At 53.8% G+C, this 14,885-nt stretch overlaps 7 protein-coding genes across 7 annotated transcripts; 5 read left to right on the top strand and 2 right to left on the bottom strand.

Annotated features, from left to right (window-relative positions):
• Nucleotides 1-1,822: 1,822 nt before the first annotated feature.
• On the top strand, nt 1,823-3,247 carry EsH8_VIII_000752 (GTPase-activating protein GYP8; the record flags this gene model as incomplete). Its single annotated transcript, XM_083269794.1, has 3 exons — nt 1,823-2,030; nt 2,115-2,270; nt 2,355-3,247. 3 exons carry the CDS (start codon nt 1,823-1,825, stop codon nt 3,245-3,247), a joined length of 1,257 nt encoding a protein of 418 aa, XP_083129562.1.
• Nucleotides 3,248-3,459: 212 nt separating this feature from the next.
• EsH8_VIII_000751 (Sac2 family-domain-containing protein) lies at nt 3,460-5,509 on the bottom strand (the record flags this gene model as incomplete). The annotated part of the gene is made up of 2 exons (XM_083269793.1): nt 3,460-4,997; nt 5,059-5,509. The coding sequence occupies 2 exons, from the start codon at nt 5,507-5,509 to the stop codon at nt 3,460-3,462; spliced, it is 1,989 nt and encodes a 662-aa protein (XP_083129561.1).
• Nucleotides 5,510-6,852: 1,343 nt separating this feature from the next.
• EsH8_VIII_000750 (translation protein SH3-like domain-containing protein) lies at nt 6,853-7,749 on the top strand (the record flags this gene model as incomplete). Its single annotated transcript, XM_083269792.1, has 4 exons — nt 6,853-6,870; nt 7,141-7,407; nt 7,482-7,614; nt 7,679-7,749. 4 exons carry the CDS (start codon nt 6,853-6,855, stop codon nt 7,747-7,749), a joined length of 489 nt encoding a protein of 162 aa, XP_083129560.1.
• An 840-nt stretch (nt 7,750-8,589) lies between these two features.
• On the top strand, nt 8,590-10,435 carry EsH8_VIII_000749 (TFIIB-type zinc finger domain-containing protein; the record flags this gene model as incomplete). The annotated part of the gene is made up of 5 exons (XM_083269791.1): nt 8,590-8,712; nt 8,772-9,284; nt 9,333-9,546; nt 9,598-9,966; nt 10,020-10,435. The coding sequence occupies 5 exons, from the start codon at nt 8,590-8,592 to the stop codon at nt 10,433-10,435; spliced, it is 1,635 nt and encodes a 544-aa protein (XP_083129559.1).
• Nucleotides 10,436-10,953: 518 nt separating this feature from the next.
• Nucleotides 10,954-11,635, top strand: EsH8_VIII_000748 (ubiquitin-60S ribosomal protein L40; the record flags this gene model as incomplete). The annotated part of the gene is made up of 4 exons (XM_083269790.1): nt 10,954-10,958; nt 11,101-11,281; nt 11,386-11,496; nt 11,549-11,635. 4 exons carry the CDS (start codon nt 10,954-10,956, stop codon nt 11,633-11,635), a joined length of 384 nt encoding a protein of 127 aa, XP_083129558.1.
• Nucleotides 11,636-12,370: 735 nt separating this feature from the next.
• On the top strand, nt 12,371-13,367 carry EsH8_VIII_000747 (Yip1 family protein; the record flags this gene model as incomplete). Its single annotated transcript, XM_083269789.1, has 3 exons — nt 12,371-12,421; nt 12,484-12,874; nt 12,937-13,367. 3 exons carry the CDS (start codon nt 12,371-12,373, stop codon nt 13,365-13,367), a joined length of 873 nt encoding a protein of 290 aa, XP_083129557.1.
• Nucleotides 13,368-13,611: 244 nt separating this feature from the next.
• Nucleotides 13,612-14,351, bottom strand: EsH8_VIII_000746 (Rhodanese-like domain-containing protein; the record flags this gene model as incomplete). The annotated part of the gene is made up of 2 exons (XM_083269788.1): nt 13,612-13,922; nt 14,051-14,351. The coding sequence occupies 2 exons, from the start codon at nt 14,349-14,351 to the stop codon at nt 13,612-13,614; spliced, it is 612 nt and encodes a 203-aa protein (XP_083129556.1).
• Between the last annotated feature and the right edge of the window lie 534 nt (nt 14,352-14,885).

The following is a 14,885-nucleotide window of genomic DNA, read 5'->3' as shown; positions in this document are numbered from 1 at the left end:
AGGGGACCCAATCGGCTAGGGGCCCAGGAGCCATGCTCGTTCGTTTCGCGCTGGCATCTACCAGATTTATCGGGGGATCGCCTTGACGTGGATGCGGCCTGGTTGGCTCACCTATTTGCCTGTTCAAAATGGTTTAGACAGGATCCACCAAGTGAGCCTGTTGAGGTGCAAAAGCCGGAAATCAATCAGAGCGCCGCAATATGTCCCAATGCGCGGACTGTTCAACTTGCCAAGGGCATTGGTCTGGGGTATCCCGGGCTCTTCAGAAGTGACAGAGGTCGTGTGTCCACGAACAACCCTTCGGGTTTTTTCCCTAGTGCCTCTTAAATGTCAGCACTCACAAGGGTAAACTAGTCGCCCTACATATTGGCCTCGTGTAAGCGCGGCCAGCTGGATGCGTCCCTCGAACTGGAACAGCCGTGGTCATGCATGGCTAGTCCCATAATGTCTTCCATCTTGCACCACTTAGGTCCCTCAGAGCTACTTTGCCAGAAACCTCCCTGCTTTCCCCCGAGACGCCAAATACCCAACCACATCGCCATGGGCTAACAGGACAATGTTTGCCTCATGGTTGTATGGTCGAAACGATCGATTAGTAGTATCGACTTCACACTCTCCCTAGAAAGCAAGGTATACATCTTTGTCGATCCGTGTATCTCTAATCTGAGTTATGGTTCTTTCCGGTAATGCCACGGTTGAGTCGAGACGGAGTGCTTGTGTATATGCTCCAAGGCTGTTTTGTTGCAGGGTCTGCTTCGTCCAGGTAACACTGTCCATGTATCTTCGGAGAGCCGGGACCAGACTACGGACGTAATATATATTGTGACGCCTTGTCTTAAAATTCGAGTACGTATGACTTTGAATACTCGACTGGGGAGTCGCTCAGCCTAAAATGGAAACAACTTTCATCCAAGGCATTCCTGGGCGACAGCCGCCATGCTGAGGATGGCGCATTCGCCCAGATACACCACGCCGATTGCCTGGAGTCAGATCGATCATTTACGACCTGTCAGATCCTGAATCGTCAGATTGACAGCCTTGGCTCTATTCTCCGAGCGCCCTTGATCTTTCAAGCAGTGGGAAACCTGCCTCTCGCTCGTGTTACTTGGATCAACCCTGGGGCGCTCGGATGAGCAACGAGCCGCAACAAACGGGCGGTTACTTGTGTTACTCATTGTGTCCTGACTAATGCAGCTGTTGGATTGCTCTGCATCTAGAAAGAGGCGGACCAACTGAACTGGGTGTGCCTCTTCAATGACTACCTTGAGTACCTCGCACAAATGTTTTGAACGTGGAAGCGAAACCTTGAGGTTCTGTGCCACCATTCGGGGTTGGCGCCTTACCTAAGACTGGCCTGTGCGTCCCGTCCCGCTGATCGCGGGGCTGGGCGTCCCCAGTAAGTGCTCCAAGCAGTACACTAGGTAGGTACCTACACTACGAAACGTGCGACAAGTATCCGCTGTGGAGGTAACTCCGTCATCCTGACAGCTCTGGGATTCAGTTTCCCCTGTTGCTGCAACCCTCCCGCTTACAACCGGTGGTTTGTCGCCGGCCGAGAAGGCGTGCAATACTCCTAATTTCAACCTCAGCTCCCACGGCTACGACGAGTGCCGTTTCCAGTCGATCGCCCAAGATCGCCCGGCTCCAGGGGTATCTTTAGCCAACCAGCGTTCGCAACGCTAGGCGACATCTGCCCTTGCAGGTCGAAAAGCTACCCATTACGCCCGTTGCTACACAATGCACACGCTCTTCCCGAGACGAGTATCCCCATCGACCCTTCGACGCTCCGCAACGCAACACCGCCCGCTTCCGAACCGGACACATGGAAAAAGCCCCGGCAGCCGATGAGCAGGCTTCCGGTAGCCCTGACTCAGCGGCCACCAGCCAAACAAAGTACGGGGCTACCGACGATTGCCGTCGTAAAACGGATGACATACTCGATGGGTGCAAGTGGCGGAATATTGAAGCCCTCAAGGGTCTTGCCAGCACTAGAGGGGGATTTCTCAATGACAATCTGCGCCGGAAAGCTTGTTAGTGCCAACCGTGCCAGGCATCGCGCGCTCCCTGCCCCATTCTGCATCCTAGTGAAGCTAACACGATATCGTGGGTTGCAGGGCCGATACTCCTTGGTCTTACAGACAGCGAGAGCTTCAAAGACACGGTTTCAGCTGGTGTAGATGAGAAGAATTCATGGAAAGACCTCCCACGTCATAGGGATGAAGAACAGGTCCAGCTCGACGTCAATAGGGCGTTCATTTACTATCCAAATCGTAAGGATGTCCTTTACCATTTGTGTTCAGCTAGAAGCTCTAGTGTTTGACGGGCTGTAACAAGCAAGCTGACCAAATGTATAGACCAGACCGACTCGGAACTCGAAAAGAACAAGAGCGAATTGTCCGATCTGATTGTCGAAGTCCTCCGCCGATACCCGTACCTCTGCTACTTCCAAGGCTACCATGACATTTGTCAGGTGTTCATGCTAGTCCTCGAGCCGCCATGGCGCGCCCGGCTGGTCTCGCGCCTCTCGGTGCTTCGCATAAGAGACTTCATGCTTACCAACCTTGAGCCAACAATCGCGCAGCTCCGATTAATACCCGACATCCTCTACGCGGCAGACCCGAAGCTCATGCTCCACCTGTCCGGTATAGAGCCCTTCTATGCGCTAGCAGGGACGCTGACGATGTATGCCCACGACATCCAAGCATACGGTGACATCGCCCGCCTCTTTGACATCCTTCTCACCCGCGAGCCAGTGTTCAGTGTCTACATGTTTGCCCAGATCGTCCTGAACCGCCGAGACGAACTCTTTGACAACGACGAAAACGACACGTCCATGCTGCACCTCATTCTCTCCAAGGTTCCGCAGAAGATGGACCTCGAGTCATTGATCGCCAGCACGATTGTGTTGTACGAGCGGTACCCTCCCGAAACTTTGCCAACATGGCGCAAAATATCCAAGGCGAGCTCTCTGAAGACAGCACGATCTGTCGAGAGTTGCGCGAAACAGACCATGGATGAGGGATTCGCTTACTTTCAAAAACAGTTGGCCGAGCTCAAGGCCTTGGAACGTCGGCAAAAGCTCATGAAGATGCTCTGGGTGTACAGGAAGGGTGTAGCCGCCACGGGGTTGGCCGTCATCGTAGGCCTCGTGGCCGTGTATCTACGCCGGAACACCAGCCCAGTAGCGCAGTTGGCCGCGATGTATGCCAGGTGGACAAACGCCACGAACTGGACGTACAACTTCTAGGCAAAGCTGGATGAAACCCGGTGGTTGGGACAGTCATGAACTCCCCCCTCCCCCCCCCCCCCAAAAAAAAGAGGAAGAAAAGTGTCTCATCATGTATATTTAGATCTTCAGGGTGGGGTAAATCTACCACACATGTGATATCCCATTGACAAAGAGCACCCGACGCCACGCCTACGCCAAGACAAAAAACATTTTCTGTGCCTATTTTGATTTTAAGCACCTTCCTGGAACGCTGCCTTGAGCCCCTCGAAATGCTCCTGCTGCTCCGTGGCCAATTTCCCGCCGACATCACTGATAATAGTTGAAATCAGCGAGTAGTTGTTGTAGAGGAACCGTTCACGCTTCCGCTTGTCCCCAAACGACTGGCTATAGCGCGTCAAAAATGCCTCCGCCTCGGACCGCAGGCGACGCAAGCTGGTTACCACGGGTTCGTCATCACCGGCGTCGGTGCTAAGCGCCAGAACGCCCTGCAGAATCTGGCCGAATCTCTGTGTGACGAGATGCGGTGCGGCCGACAGCTTATTCTGGTCTGCAGCCCTAGGCTTGGTGGGCAGAGAGTTGGTCAGCTGTCGCACCGATTCACAGTGATGGTCCATGACGACCTGCAATTTTGGCCAGAGCAGCATCATCGTCATGTTGATGTACCCGTCGACGGCGGGCACTTTGCGCCTTTGCAACTCAAAGGCGAAGTGTTGGTTAACTCGGATGCACAGTAGCAGGCCGAGCGCGTCGTAAGTCTCGGCGACAAGAGTCCTGGTCAGCGTCTGCCCTAGCGTGAATGTGGGCTCGAATATGTAGTTGAACTGCCGTGAGACTGCTGCTAGGGACAGCGGCGGCGAGAAGTAGGCGGCCAGGAATGTGTACTCGGCAGTGGCATTGTCTATCAATGCCAGGTTGAAATTCCTAAAGGGTACTTCCAGATAGTGCGTTGCCTGGTCTTCCTCGGCCAGGTAGGAGGAGATGGCGGCTTGGCTGCCTGTCCTCAATAGATCAATGCGCCGCCCCAGATTGAAGGCATCGTGCGGCGGGCCAGCTGGTTTTGTGCCGGATAGAACCGTGGCTCTCCGGGTCGTCTCTTCGTGCCCAAGAACGTCGTTTCTATCGAGTATGTGTAGTTTGAGCTTCTCCAAAGCTTTTTGATACCGTGCAAACTGGTTTGCATAATACCATCTCATGGTGTTCATGTAAGCCTGGCTAATCTCTTCTGCAAGTTTGGAATGATGCTTGTGCAAAAAGGCGTATAACTCTTTGAACTTCAAAAAGTTCTGCTGCTGAATGATTTGGGCGTTGATGTGGGGGGACCGTAGGGCCTTGATCTGAGCCACTATGAAGTCCCGTATCCGTTCAATGGCTTTCATTATAAGTTTCTCCAACAATGGACCAAGATCTGCCCAAGCTTTGCTCTCTCGCGGGCTTGCCATATTCTTCTCGTATGCCGTTGCGCGTTTGTCCACTTCTGCCAATGTCTTGATCCAGGCCTCGTCGATATGGCCTTCGGATATCTTGGATACCACATGAGGGGAGACACTGAGCTCCTCAACAACCGGCCCAAACGCTGTTTCTACTGCTTTGCGATTTCCTAGCCGAACGTTCAGTGCCGTCGAGCGGGACTGCAAGGATTCTATATCGGCGGAGACAGCCGCGAGGTCGTTGCGAAAGCTTGTCAGGTTGGATTCGACCGAGCTAAGGACGCCGTCGCATGCTGCTATGGATCGGTGCAGGTCCTCGAATTGGGACTTGCTCGTTTCAACTATGGAGTAACGAAGTCAGCAACCTTCAAGGCTATCAATCGGTCCCTTGGAAGCTCAAACATTCTTCTGCGGTTTGCCGCCGATGGCCATCCGCATCGCCCGTGTCAGGCCTGTCGGAGCTTGCTAACTCCCGCAAGCTCAACCCTCCAAAGTCAAATTCCAGTTCGAGATCCTTGTCGTTTATGGTGCCAGTCGTGCCACTCACGGTAGAGCCTACAAGTGAGGTTGTATCCAGGATCTGGCCCAAGATTTCGACAGAATCCGGTCCATCGTATGTGGTTTGGGATTGCTTCAGCCCGGAGCCATTGACTCTGCGGGAGGCCAGAAACGAGCCCGATGAATCATTCGAGATAAGAGAGAGAGTTGAGGCTCTCGGTGTCACACCAGGTCGTTGCGATGTAACATAAGGGCTGCTGGAGGTCCGTCGAGGGAGAGGAGAGTAAGGTCGGCTGCCAGGCTGCGACGAGGAGGGAGACGGGTTCGACTGCGCTGCAAGCCGATCAAGCCACATGGTGGGCTTGCGTTAAGAAGAGGCTAAGAAGCTGTACGGTCGGCACAATTGGACACCATGTCACCGAGAGTTTGTTATTCGGAGGGGCCGTGGAATCGACGGGTCAGCGCTGACTTGTCTACTGGGGATAAGTACACCTGTGATGTTGGCCAGGAGGCAGAAGACAAGGCTGGACGGCCTTAGGGAGGTGATGTGTTCTGATTGGGTAGATGGCGAAGAAGCTCCTCAGCCACAAAGGTACGTGCCCCGGAGAGCTTTCTGTGGCTCGGCAGGGGTGGTACTGCTCTTTGTCCTTGGAGGGAAGGAGGTCGAAAGCTGCGGGGCTGCGTTTTGAGGGCCCAAGACAAACAAACGTGCGGGGCAGGACTTGAACAAGAGAAAGTAAACGGACCATGGATGCATACTACATAGTATGTACATACAGACCGGGCTGAGGCTGCACACATGTTGTGCAGAACCCACGACATCTCCCAGGTAACGAAGGATGCTCGGCCAGCTTGGATTGTCTCGGAGGAAGCTCTTGGATGGGCTTGTGAAGTATCGGTAAGGTTGTCTAGGTTTTTTCACCCCCTCAGGAATGGGTGGTTGTCCATTGAGACGAGAGTCTGTGCCAAATGTGGCTGTACAGAATGTAGACATGCATACCTTACCCAGAGCAAACGGCGGGCACATGAAGCCTCAACTGGTTTGGTGGGAATTCAGAGACATACCGTCAAAATCCCTCCCGTCCTTCAAGACTTCCCGAAGGTAGTGGAGGAGACCCAGGGTTGTTAGCCGGCGAGGATTTGGTCAGGCGGCATTAGCGCCGAAAAGGCTGTTGCCACGGGATGCTGAGTGTTCGGAGAAAGGAACCTTCAGCTTGTACCCGGGTAGGGCACGAGTTACAGGCGGTCAGCGGCCTGGATCACGGTGCGGGTGCGGGTAAGGAGCTCCAGGTTCCAGTGAAGGTAGGCAATTGCCCGCGGTGAATGGCTGGAAGGGGAGCCCCGAACAGGCCCAAGGGTCGGCTGAAGGGCCCTGGCAGATTCAATCTGAGAAAAAAAAAACCCACACTCCACCTTTTTTTCACTGTCAAAAGTGTCCCACCCCCTACGCCTGAGAGGACAGAGAGGGGCGCGAATCTGGGCCTAGGAGCAAAAAACCAATAATAAAACCAGGAAAAAAATTATCTACTCCCGCCTCGCCTTCCTTTTTTCCCCTCCATTCCCCCCCTCTGCCCGCTCTCTTCCTCTCACAACTCTCCCCCCTCAAAAATAGCAGCCGTCTTTGCTGGGTAATTTCCCTTCGCCTGTCGACATCTCCCTTTCGAAATTTTTTAGACATCCTCCAGTCAATCCTTCAAAATGTCCGACGACGCCCAGGTGAGTACCTTGCGATAGCTCTACTCCTGTCCTTTTACGGTCGCATGCGATACCCGTTGCTTGGGCAAAAAAACCACCACCCCGCATCCACATGGCGAGAGCCCCGCGGGTGCTTCAACGCACCACGGTTCTGCGCAGCACACACGCACACACAACAACGCCTGCGAATACCAACCACCACAACGATCTCGAATCCATCCTCTCGTCTCAATCATCGCACACAACGTCCATATATGCATTTGGCATTGTGCTAATATATCTATTCTACAGCATGAGGTCACCTTCGAGTCCACCGACGCCGGTGCGTCTCTCACCTTCCCCATGCAGTGCTCTGCCCTGAGGAAGAACGGCCACGTCGTCATCAAGGGCCGCCCCTGCAAGATCGTCGACATGTCTACCTCCAAGACTGGCAAGCACGGTCACGCCAAGGTTCACTTGGTCGCCATCGACATCTTCACCGGCAAGAAGCTCGAGGATCTCTCCCCCTCCACCCACAACATGGACGTCCCCAACGTCTCCCGCAAGGAGTACCAGCTCGTAAGTGATGGCCATGTTTTACTCCATAAGAGACTCGTGTGAATTTGGCTGACAAGCGACTTTTTTATCAATAGCTCGACATCTCCGACGATGGCTTCCTGTCCCTCATGAACGACGACGGTGACACCAAGGATGATGTCCGCGTCCCCGACGGCGAGGTTGGTGAGAAGATCAACAAGCTCTTCAAGATCGATGAGAAGGACACCAGTGAGACTCTCCGAACATGCACAACTAATCACGTAGCACCAAACATGCTAATATCCGATTACAGACGTCGTTATTCTTACCGCCATGGGTGAGGAGGCCGCCGTCGAGGCCAAGGAGGCCCCCAAGCAGAACTAAGCGCTGCAATTCTCTACCACATCATCAGACAATGACTTCCACAAGCGCTCACTCCGTGCGGCCTTGCTGGCAGATGTTGGCAGACTGGGGACATTTCTTGCGATATTTCTTGGCGCGTCGAAATTAACGGGTATCCCCGTCAGTCGTCGCGTGGAGGGTTATATCTGGACAGGACTTGATACTGGTTATGCGAACTCGACAACTGCAAGACATGTCGCACGACTTTTTCCTTTGTTTTTGTCTGTCTCACAGACTCTTACGACGATCAGACTAGCAATGGGATAGGTGAAAAAAAAAGGGAGAGCTTCGCGGTGGCAACAGATTTGTCCGATAGAAAAGCGGTACATTTCCCCACCTCGTGATCTCTTTTTTCTCGTTCATACCCGCACATTATTGAAAGGTGCCCACCCCGATGTGAATTGTAAAAGTGACATGTGTACCTGCTTCTTGACCATAATGCTCCGACACGGAGCTGATAGGCAGATGCAAGAGCAATCCCGGAGGTTGTCGGACGTACAAATCAAGCCGGGTCATACTTAAGAACCAGCTAGCTACCAGATGAGGTGGTACCGTCAACCAATGCAAGGGGAAATGGCTGCAGTCTCAGCAACTCTGTAAAGCATCATTCGTGGAAACTTCCCAAATGCCATGGACCAGTTGCTGTTTTTGATGAGCTTTCGGACTTCCCAAACAAATCTTGCGTTTCGTCTGCCTAAACGGTTGTGTTGAACCGAGGTGGGCTAACAAGTCAAACACTGTCCAAAACTTCACCCACACGGTGAAGATTCTGCCAAAGTCAAACCCCCAGACGACCCGCGCCCAAACCACAGACTCAGCACCATGGCTCCAGACAGGGAACTTCATAAATTTCCAAAAGGAGAACGCTGTGAGTTTTGCGGCTCTCGAAAGTGGTACCTTGAGAACGGTCTCAGATACTGTGCGAAGGAAGGCCATCAACTTCAGGTTTGTTCGAGGCCCCTCCCGCGCTTTCAGGATGAATCGCATCTCACACTTTATCACAGGGATATGTCGAATTTGACCTTGGCGATGAGGATTTTGGCCAGAAGGGGCGGGTGTCTCGGAAAGAGAAGCAGATTAAAGAGCACGTCAAGCGTGTGCTCACTGGCCACGCAGCGCGGGATCTGTATCTCGAATGTCTCCAGCTTATACTGAGGGAACAGATCCTCTGGCTAGTAACGGTAAAGGGCCATAAGGCCGAGTTGGAAACCGTAGTCCGCGACCTCTGGGATCTTCGAGTATGCGGAGCTGCGGCTGTTGTCCACGACGACTCAGCTTCTGAAGGAGAACCCTCCCTTTTCAGCTCACAGCTCGACCTCATGCAGGACGAGCAGCCAAATAGCCAATCCAAGCGAGCACAGAGTTGGAATACCGAAAATGGGAGCGAGTGGCCGGCCCCGCGGTTGTTGGATACTTTAGGTCTCTGCCTTCTTGGATGTATGCTTCTCAGGATACCCACGCGGATTGGGGATCTTGCCAGGTGGGCAAAGGCAGGAAACATCCCCTACAAGCAAGCCGTCAGTATAATGTTTGAGGCGGGTTTGGCATTTACTAATTATCAACAGTATCGACAACTTCCCCAGGAGATGCGCGATAGATTGCCAGTATGGTACATGTCACCACTCAAATCTGCACATCTTGCTACGTTCGACCAAGGTGAACTCCATGTCTCAGTTCTAAACCTTGCTCTGTCATATCACCTCAATCATGGCATGATCTTTCCCCCACTCAACGATGTCCCGATGACGCTACAGTATGTGCGGGAGTTGGGCTTGCCTAGTAAGCCCCCATCTCTGGTCGCGGCTTCCTCAGACTGCTAATCCTATGTAGTTGAGACGATGGCGATTGCTCGCAGGATACCACCAATCGCGAATTTGACCTACAGTTTCCCATTGGAAAGGAGCCGAGTCCGTCTCATGCATCAGCCGGAAATTCTTCTTGTCGCCATTCTCGTTCTTACAACCATCCACTGCTTCCCGTTCGAGGACTCTATGCCTTCCTCTTTGGATGACAACAACTTCCTTATACCGAAACTCGACTGGGAAGAGTGGCAAAGTATCATGGCACCGACCCTAAGCCCTGAACCGGCCGCCGTAAGCGCCGACTACACAAGTATTACGGCATCGCAAATAACATCGATGAAGTCGGACGAGCTAGACAAGTATTTGGCGCACCTATCGCTGCTTACCGACGTGCAAGGTAAGCTGTTCATGAGACAATGTCTAAGAGCTTAAGAACTGACAAACACCCAGTAGAGGATACAATGCTCGCACGATACTTCCCAGTCGATGAGCAGCTCCCTAAGCAAGTGATGTCTGAGGTCATTGAAGATGAGACGGCCGAACGGTTGCGCACCATTCAAGTCCAAGCTGCGTCGTTTGTTGACTCGGCCGAGCAAGAAGAGCAAGAGAAAAGACATACGCGAAGGGGAAGGTATTATTCTTATAGATCCGAGGAAGATTTGCCTGCAGCAGGCAAAAGCTTCTTCAAGCTCGCGGCTCGGCTTGCGGGTTTGTCAGTTCCCATGTTGGTACGAGCAGTCAACATGCTAGAGGGACACATCATGACCTGGCAAAAGGAACAGCGCAGGGCGGCTAGCGAACGTCGCGAACGGTCTCTTATGGATATTGATTCGGAAGCTGAGCAGCCCACATACGCCGAGCGATGAAAGGGGAGTAACAACGGCCAAATGTTTGGTTTATTCAGGGCGTTTAAGTGCTCTTGGCCTAAGCTCAGGAAGAAACACAAAATATGCTTAGAGGGTGCAGGAGTTACGGATCGGTTGAGACTTTTGAGATACCCCTTTGAAATAAATGAATTACTACCTCAACCAAATCTGGGCCGTTCTAAGTTGAATGCAATACCATGGCACGACCCCAATCCAACCTATACAATCAAAGAAGAGTGAAGTCATCGCAACGCAGCTGACAAGTGCGGGGCCGCGCCGCCCAGGGCATTTCGCATTTCCACAGGGCACCCACCTTCGCCTACCCGGTTTCGCACATACCCACCTGATCCATGTGACTTACCGCGTGCCCTAATTAGGGCTTTTTGTCGACTCTCCCGCTGCTGAACACCATTCTCAAGCCCGCCCCACCAATTATTTGCCGCGATCACCAGAACTTCTCGGTAACAACAGCCAGTTCACGAACGTCGGCAAAAGTAAGTGAATAGGACCCCCTACAGATGGTGTCGGAATGCGCGTTGCTCGTTGAATGAATATCATGCTGACATTTTTTTCGCAGTGCAGATGTGAGCCGCCCCGAACACCGCGCGCGAAAATTATTATGCGACGATCCGAAGACGCCGAGGTGCTGACGATGATGGTTATAGTTTCGTGAAGACCCTGACGGGCAAGACCATTACCCTTGAGGTCGAGTCCTCGGACACGATCGACAATGTCAAGTCCAAGATCCAGGACAAGGAGGGCATTCCCCCCGACCAGCAGCGCTTGATCTTCGCCGGCAAGCAGCTCGAGGACGGCCGCACCCTCTCCGACTACAACATCCAGAAGGTCAGTGGACTATGCGCATCATAGCCAGGAAGAGGGGAATGAATCCTGGAAGGAGAAATATGGCGGAACATCGGAAGGGATACAGAAGCTAACATACCGAGCAGGAGTCTACTCTCCACCTGGTCCTCCGTCTCCGTGGTGGTATCATCGAGCCCTCGCTCAAGGCCCTGGCCTCCAAGTTCAACTGCGACAAGATGATCTGCCGCAAGTGCTACGTAAGTGGCCCCGCGAATATGTCGGCCGCAGACAGTACCTAACAATACACAGGCTCGTCTCCCTCCCCGTGCCACCAACTGCCGTAAGCGCAAGTGCGGTCACACCAACCAGCTCCGCCCCAAGAAGAAGCTCAAATAGACGATTTATCACGGTTGCGGCGTCACGGGTTCTGGCATTCTGGAGGGGATGGCAGGGATACGAATTTTCCTGGGCTTTGTGGTAGCATTACATTCCATCGGCAATCTGTTCTACGAATAAAAACTGAATTGGTCGCCCTCCTACCTCAATGTCAAGGAACACCCGGACTGCCGTCTTGTCCACATCACATCGATGTTGGCGGCTGAGATATCGTTTGGCGAGAGCGCCTGGGCGTCCTGAGTGCAGCATGGAGATGCTAATGGGCATGAGAACGTACTATGATGGATGCGGGATGGCGACTGACCTGCCTCACAATGCTTCATTGACTACAGTGGAAATCAGCACCGTAGCAAAATACAGAGCCTCAGACCCAAAAGTTGACTTGGTGCATGTGCGCATTCTGATCTAATCAGATATTGGCCTAGGTGACTTGAATGATCGTATGTAGTCTGGTGCGTTGCATAAAGTGAAGCTGCCAATTATCCGCATTAGTGCAACACTAGTTTGCAGGGAACACCTTTGCTGGTGGGGCGGCTTGGCAGGGAGCTACAGTGCTAAATTGCATATGGGGGATTACGACACCTTGTCCCAAGCTTCAGGTACACGTACTGGCCATCTGGTCATATTGGATTCTACGATCTACAACCAAGCTTAGTGTATACAGCTTCATGCCGATGAGCCCGCAAGACTGTTTCGTTCCTCCAAAAATAGCACTTTGAGTTCCCGAGAGCAGTCATGTCACGATCTGGGTCAGGGTACGACGCCGTCGTGGATATTGACGACGAGGTAAGAACTCCTCCCTGCCTCATCCTCATCCCGCCGAACCCAGCTGATAGGTTTCCTCGCAGGGCGATCTCGGCCACACCGACCTTCAAGATGACCTCGAATTCCACTCGTCAAATTTCCAGGACACGGCCCCGGGAACCCGCAAGGCTCCGGCGACCGGCCTCCCCCCGCCAGCGACGGCCTCATCAGGGTCCTCGAAGCGCTTCCTCTGGAGTATCAACTTCTACGCCCAGTACTTCGACGTGGACACCTCTGCCGTCCTCTCTCGCTGCTGGGCAGCACTCTACCCGCGTGCCAACTTTCTCGATGTCCTTGAGGGCAACCCGGACCTCTACGGTCCATTCTGGATCGCCACAACCGTCGTCTTGATTCTTTTCCTCGGCGGAACTATCAGCCAGTACCTTTCAAGCACCGGGACCGCACCGTTTGCTTACGACTTTAAGCTTCTGAGTGGTTAGTATTGGATGATCCAGCCCTAGTGGAGGTGATGGCAAACTGACGATTTCGTTCTCTAGGCGCTGCTGGTCTGATCTACGGCTACACCCTCTTCGTTCCTGTCGCACTCTACCTCGCTCTGCGCTATTTCGGCTCCGAGTCCGCCAACCTCCTCGAGTGCTGGGCCCTCTACGGCTACGCCAACCTCATCTGGATCCTTGTCGCTCTCATCAGCTGGTCGCCCATCAACATCCTTAACTGGGTCTTTGTCGCCGTCGGCTGCGGTCTTTCGGTGGCCTTCCTCCTCCGCAATCTGTACCCCGTCCTTAGCGCAACCGACCACCAGACGAGTAAGATCCTGCTCGTCGTCGTCGTCGCCCTTCACCTGGGTCTGTCCCTTGCTATCAAGATTCTCTTCTTCGCCCATGCAAGTCCCGTCGCGAGCAACCCGGCGCAACCGCCCGCCGCGTCGCCCGCAGAGGGCCAGCCTCCCAAGCCCGAGGCCTTCTGATTTTTTTCTACTCAAGTCAGCAAAGTTTTAGAACTGTTTTAAAGGAGCTACGGAAATGAGTTCATCATTGGTTTTTGAACTGGAATCGGCAGTGTTGTGTTGCCTGTAAGGGTAGAGGTTTTCATGTACCATTACTGTACAACGAATATCATGATCGAATGCACCGTCTATTTCGTGCCACGTAGCCATTCCAAGCCACCCACTCCCCGTGATGATCCCCCAGCCCCGCGGCGCCGTCGTCGTCTTACTCCTGGCCGGGCCCTCTACCGCCTCTCTCAACGTCCCCGCCGTTCTTCTGCCAGTCCAAGAAACTGCCGGGGTACTCCCCGACATTCTTCCACCCAGCATCCCTCGCCAGCGACGCCAGAGCCCGGCTCCTCACGCCGGCCTTGCAGTAAATCACCAGCTCCGCGTCCTGGCCGGGGCGCGGGAACCCGTACCGGTCCTCGAACTCCTCCTCGGAGATGTGGAAGCTGTCGGGCGCCGTCGCGACGGGGATGTTGATGGCCGTGGGGATGCGGCCCGTCTCTACGAGCTCGCCTGGTTCGCGAGAATCTATGGAGAAGAGGGTAGGACATCAGCATCAGACGGACAAGATTTTCGGAATCGGCATGTATAGGGAAAGGGCGCGAGCGCGCGCGTGCGCGTGTGTATGATGGGCATGGCTGCAAACGTAGACATACCGACAATCACCACGTCCTTTGGGTCCTTGGCCAGCTCCGCCACTTGTTCAAAGTCCCAGAGCTTGCTCCCCGTCGCCGAGGTCTTGTGGTAGTCGTCCGACCCGGAGGAGTAGAACCTCGGCGCCGGTATGGCGGCGACCCTCCACCGGGAAGAAACCACCGTCGCATGGGAATAGACGGAAGAGGAGAGAGCCCCCGGTCTAGGAGCTGCGGCAAAGCACCGCCTCGAAGCCGCGCCCGGCGCAGCAACGCGGCTGCTCGCGCGGAGCGCATTGGAGCATGCCTGTCTGGCGGAAGCCATTGGTCCTCTTTCCCTTCCCTTTTTGTTTTTGTTTATTTGCTTTGACCAGAAAGAATTTGACCCCTTCCCTTGTTTGCCGTTGTCCCGCGAGGAAAGAAAGTTCGACGTTGGTGCTGTCGCGGTCGATTAGCGAGCAAAGGTAGCTTTAGCTAGCTGGGAGCTTTTGTCTTGGGGGAGTGGGAGCTTCAACAGGCTTCGGCGGCCATTGGATGAACGGACGGGGCGGCGGCGGGAATCAATGACAGCAGCACCCGCGCTGAAGGTACCTACCTGTGGGTGTGCTTTGGTAAGGGGTCCATCACCCTATCGGATCCCACTGATGTCACCCGGGGTCCATTCTGCAGATGGGCAGGCCCTCACCTCGTCCCAGGCGAGTATATTCGGAAGCTTACACTTTCTGCCTTTTATAGTTTATTGTGAGTCAGTCTTCTCAATCAACACATCCACAGGCAGTGATTTTCTTGAAATTAAACATAAAAGGACAATGGCTCCGTATCGTATCCTTTCGATAGCTCAAAGTCCTCGTAACGTCAA

This window comes from Colletotrichum jinshuiense, chromosome 8, assembly GCF_051148585.1.
Source record: "Colletotrichum jinshuiense chromosome 8, complete sequence".
Classification (NCBI taxonomy): Eukaryota; Fungi; Ascomycota; class Sordariomycetes; order Glomerellales; family Glomerellaceae; genus Colletotrichum; species Colletotrichum jinshuiense.
Note: the sequence above shows the minus strand (reverse complement) of the source record. Positions and strands in the feature narration are given on the sequence as shown.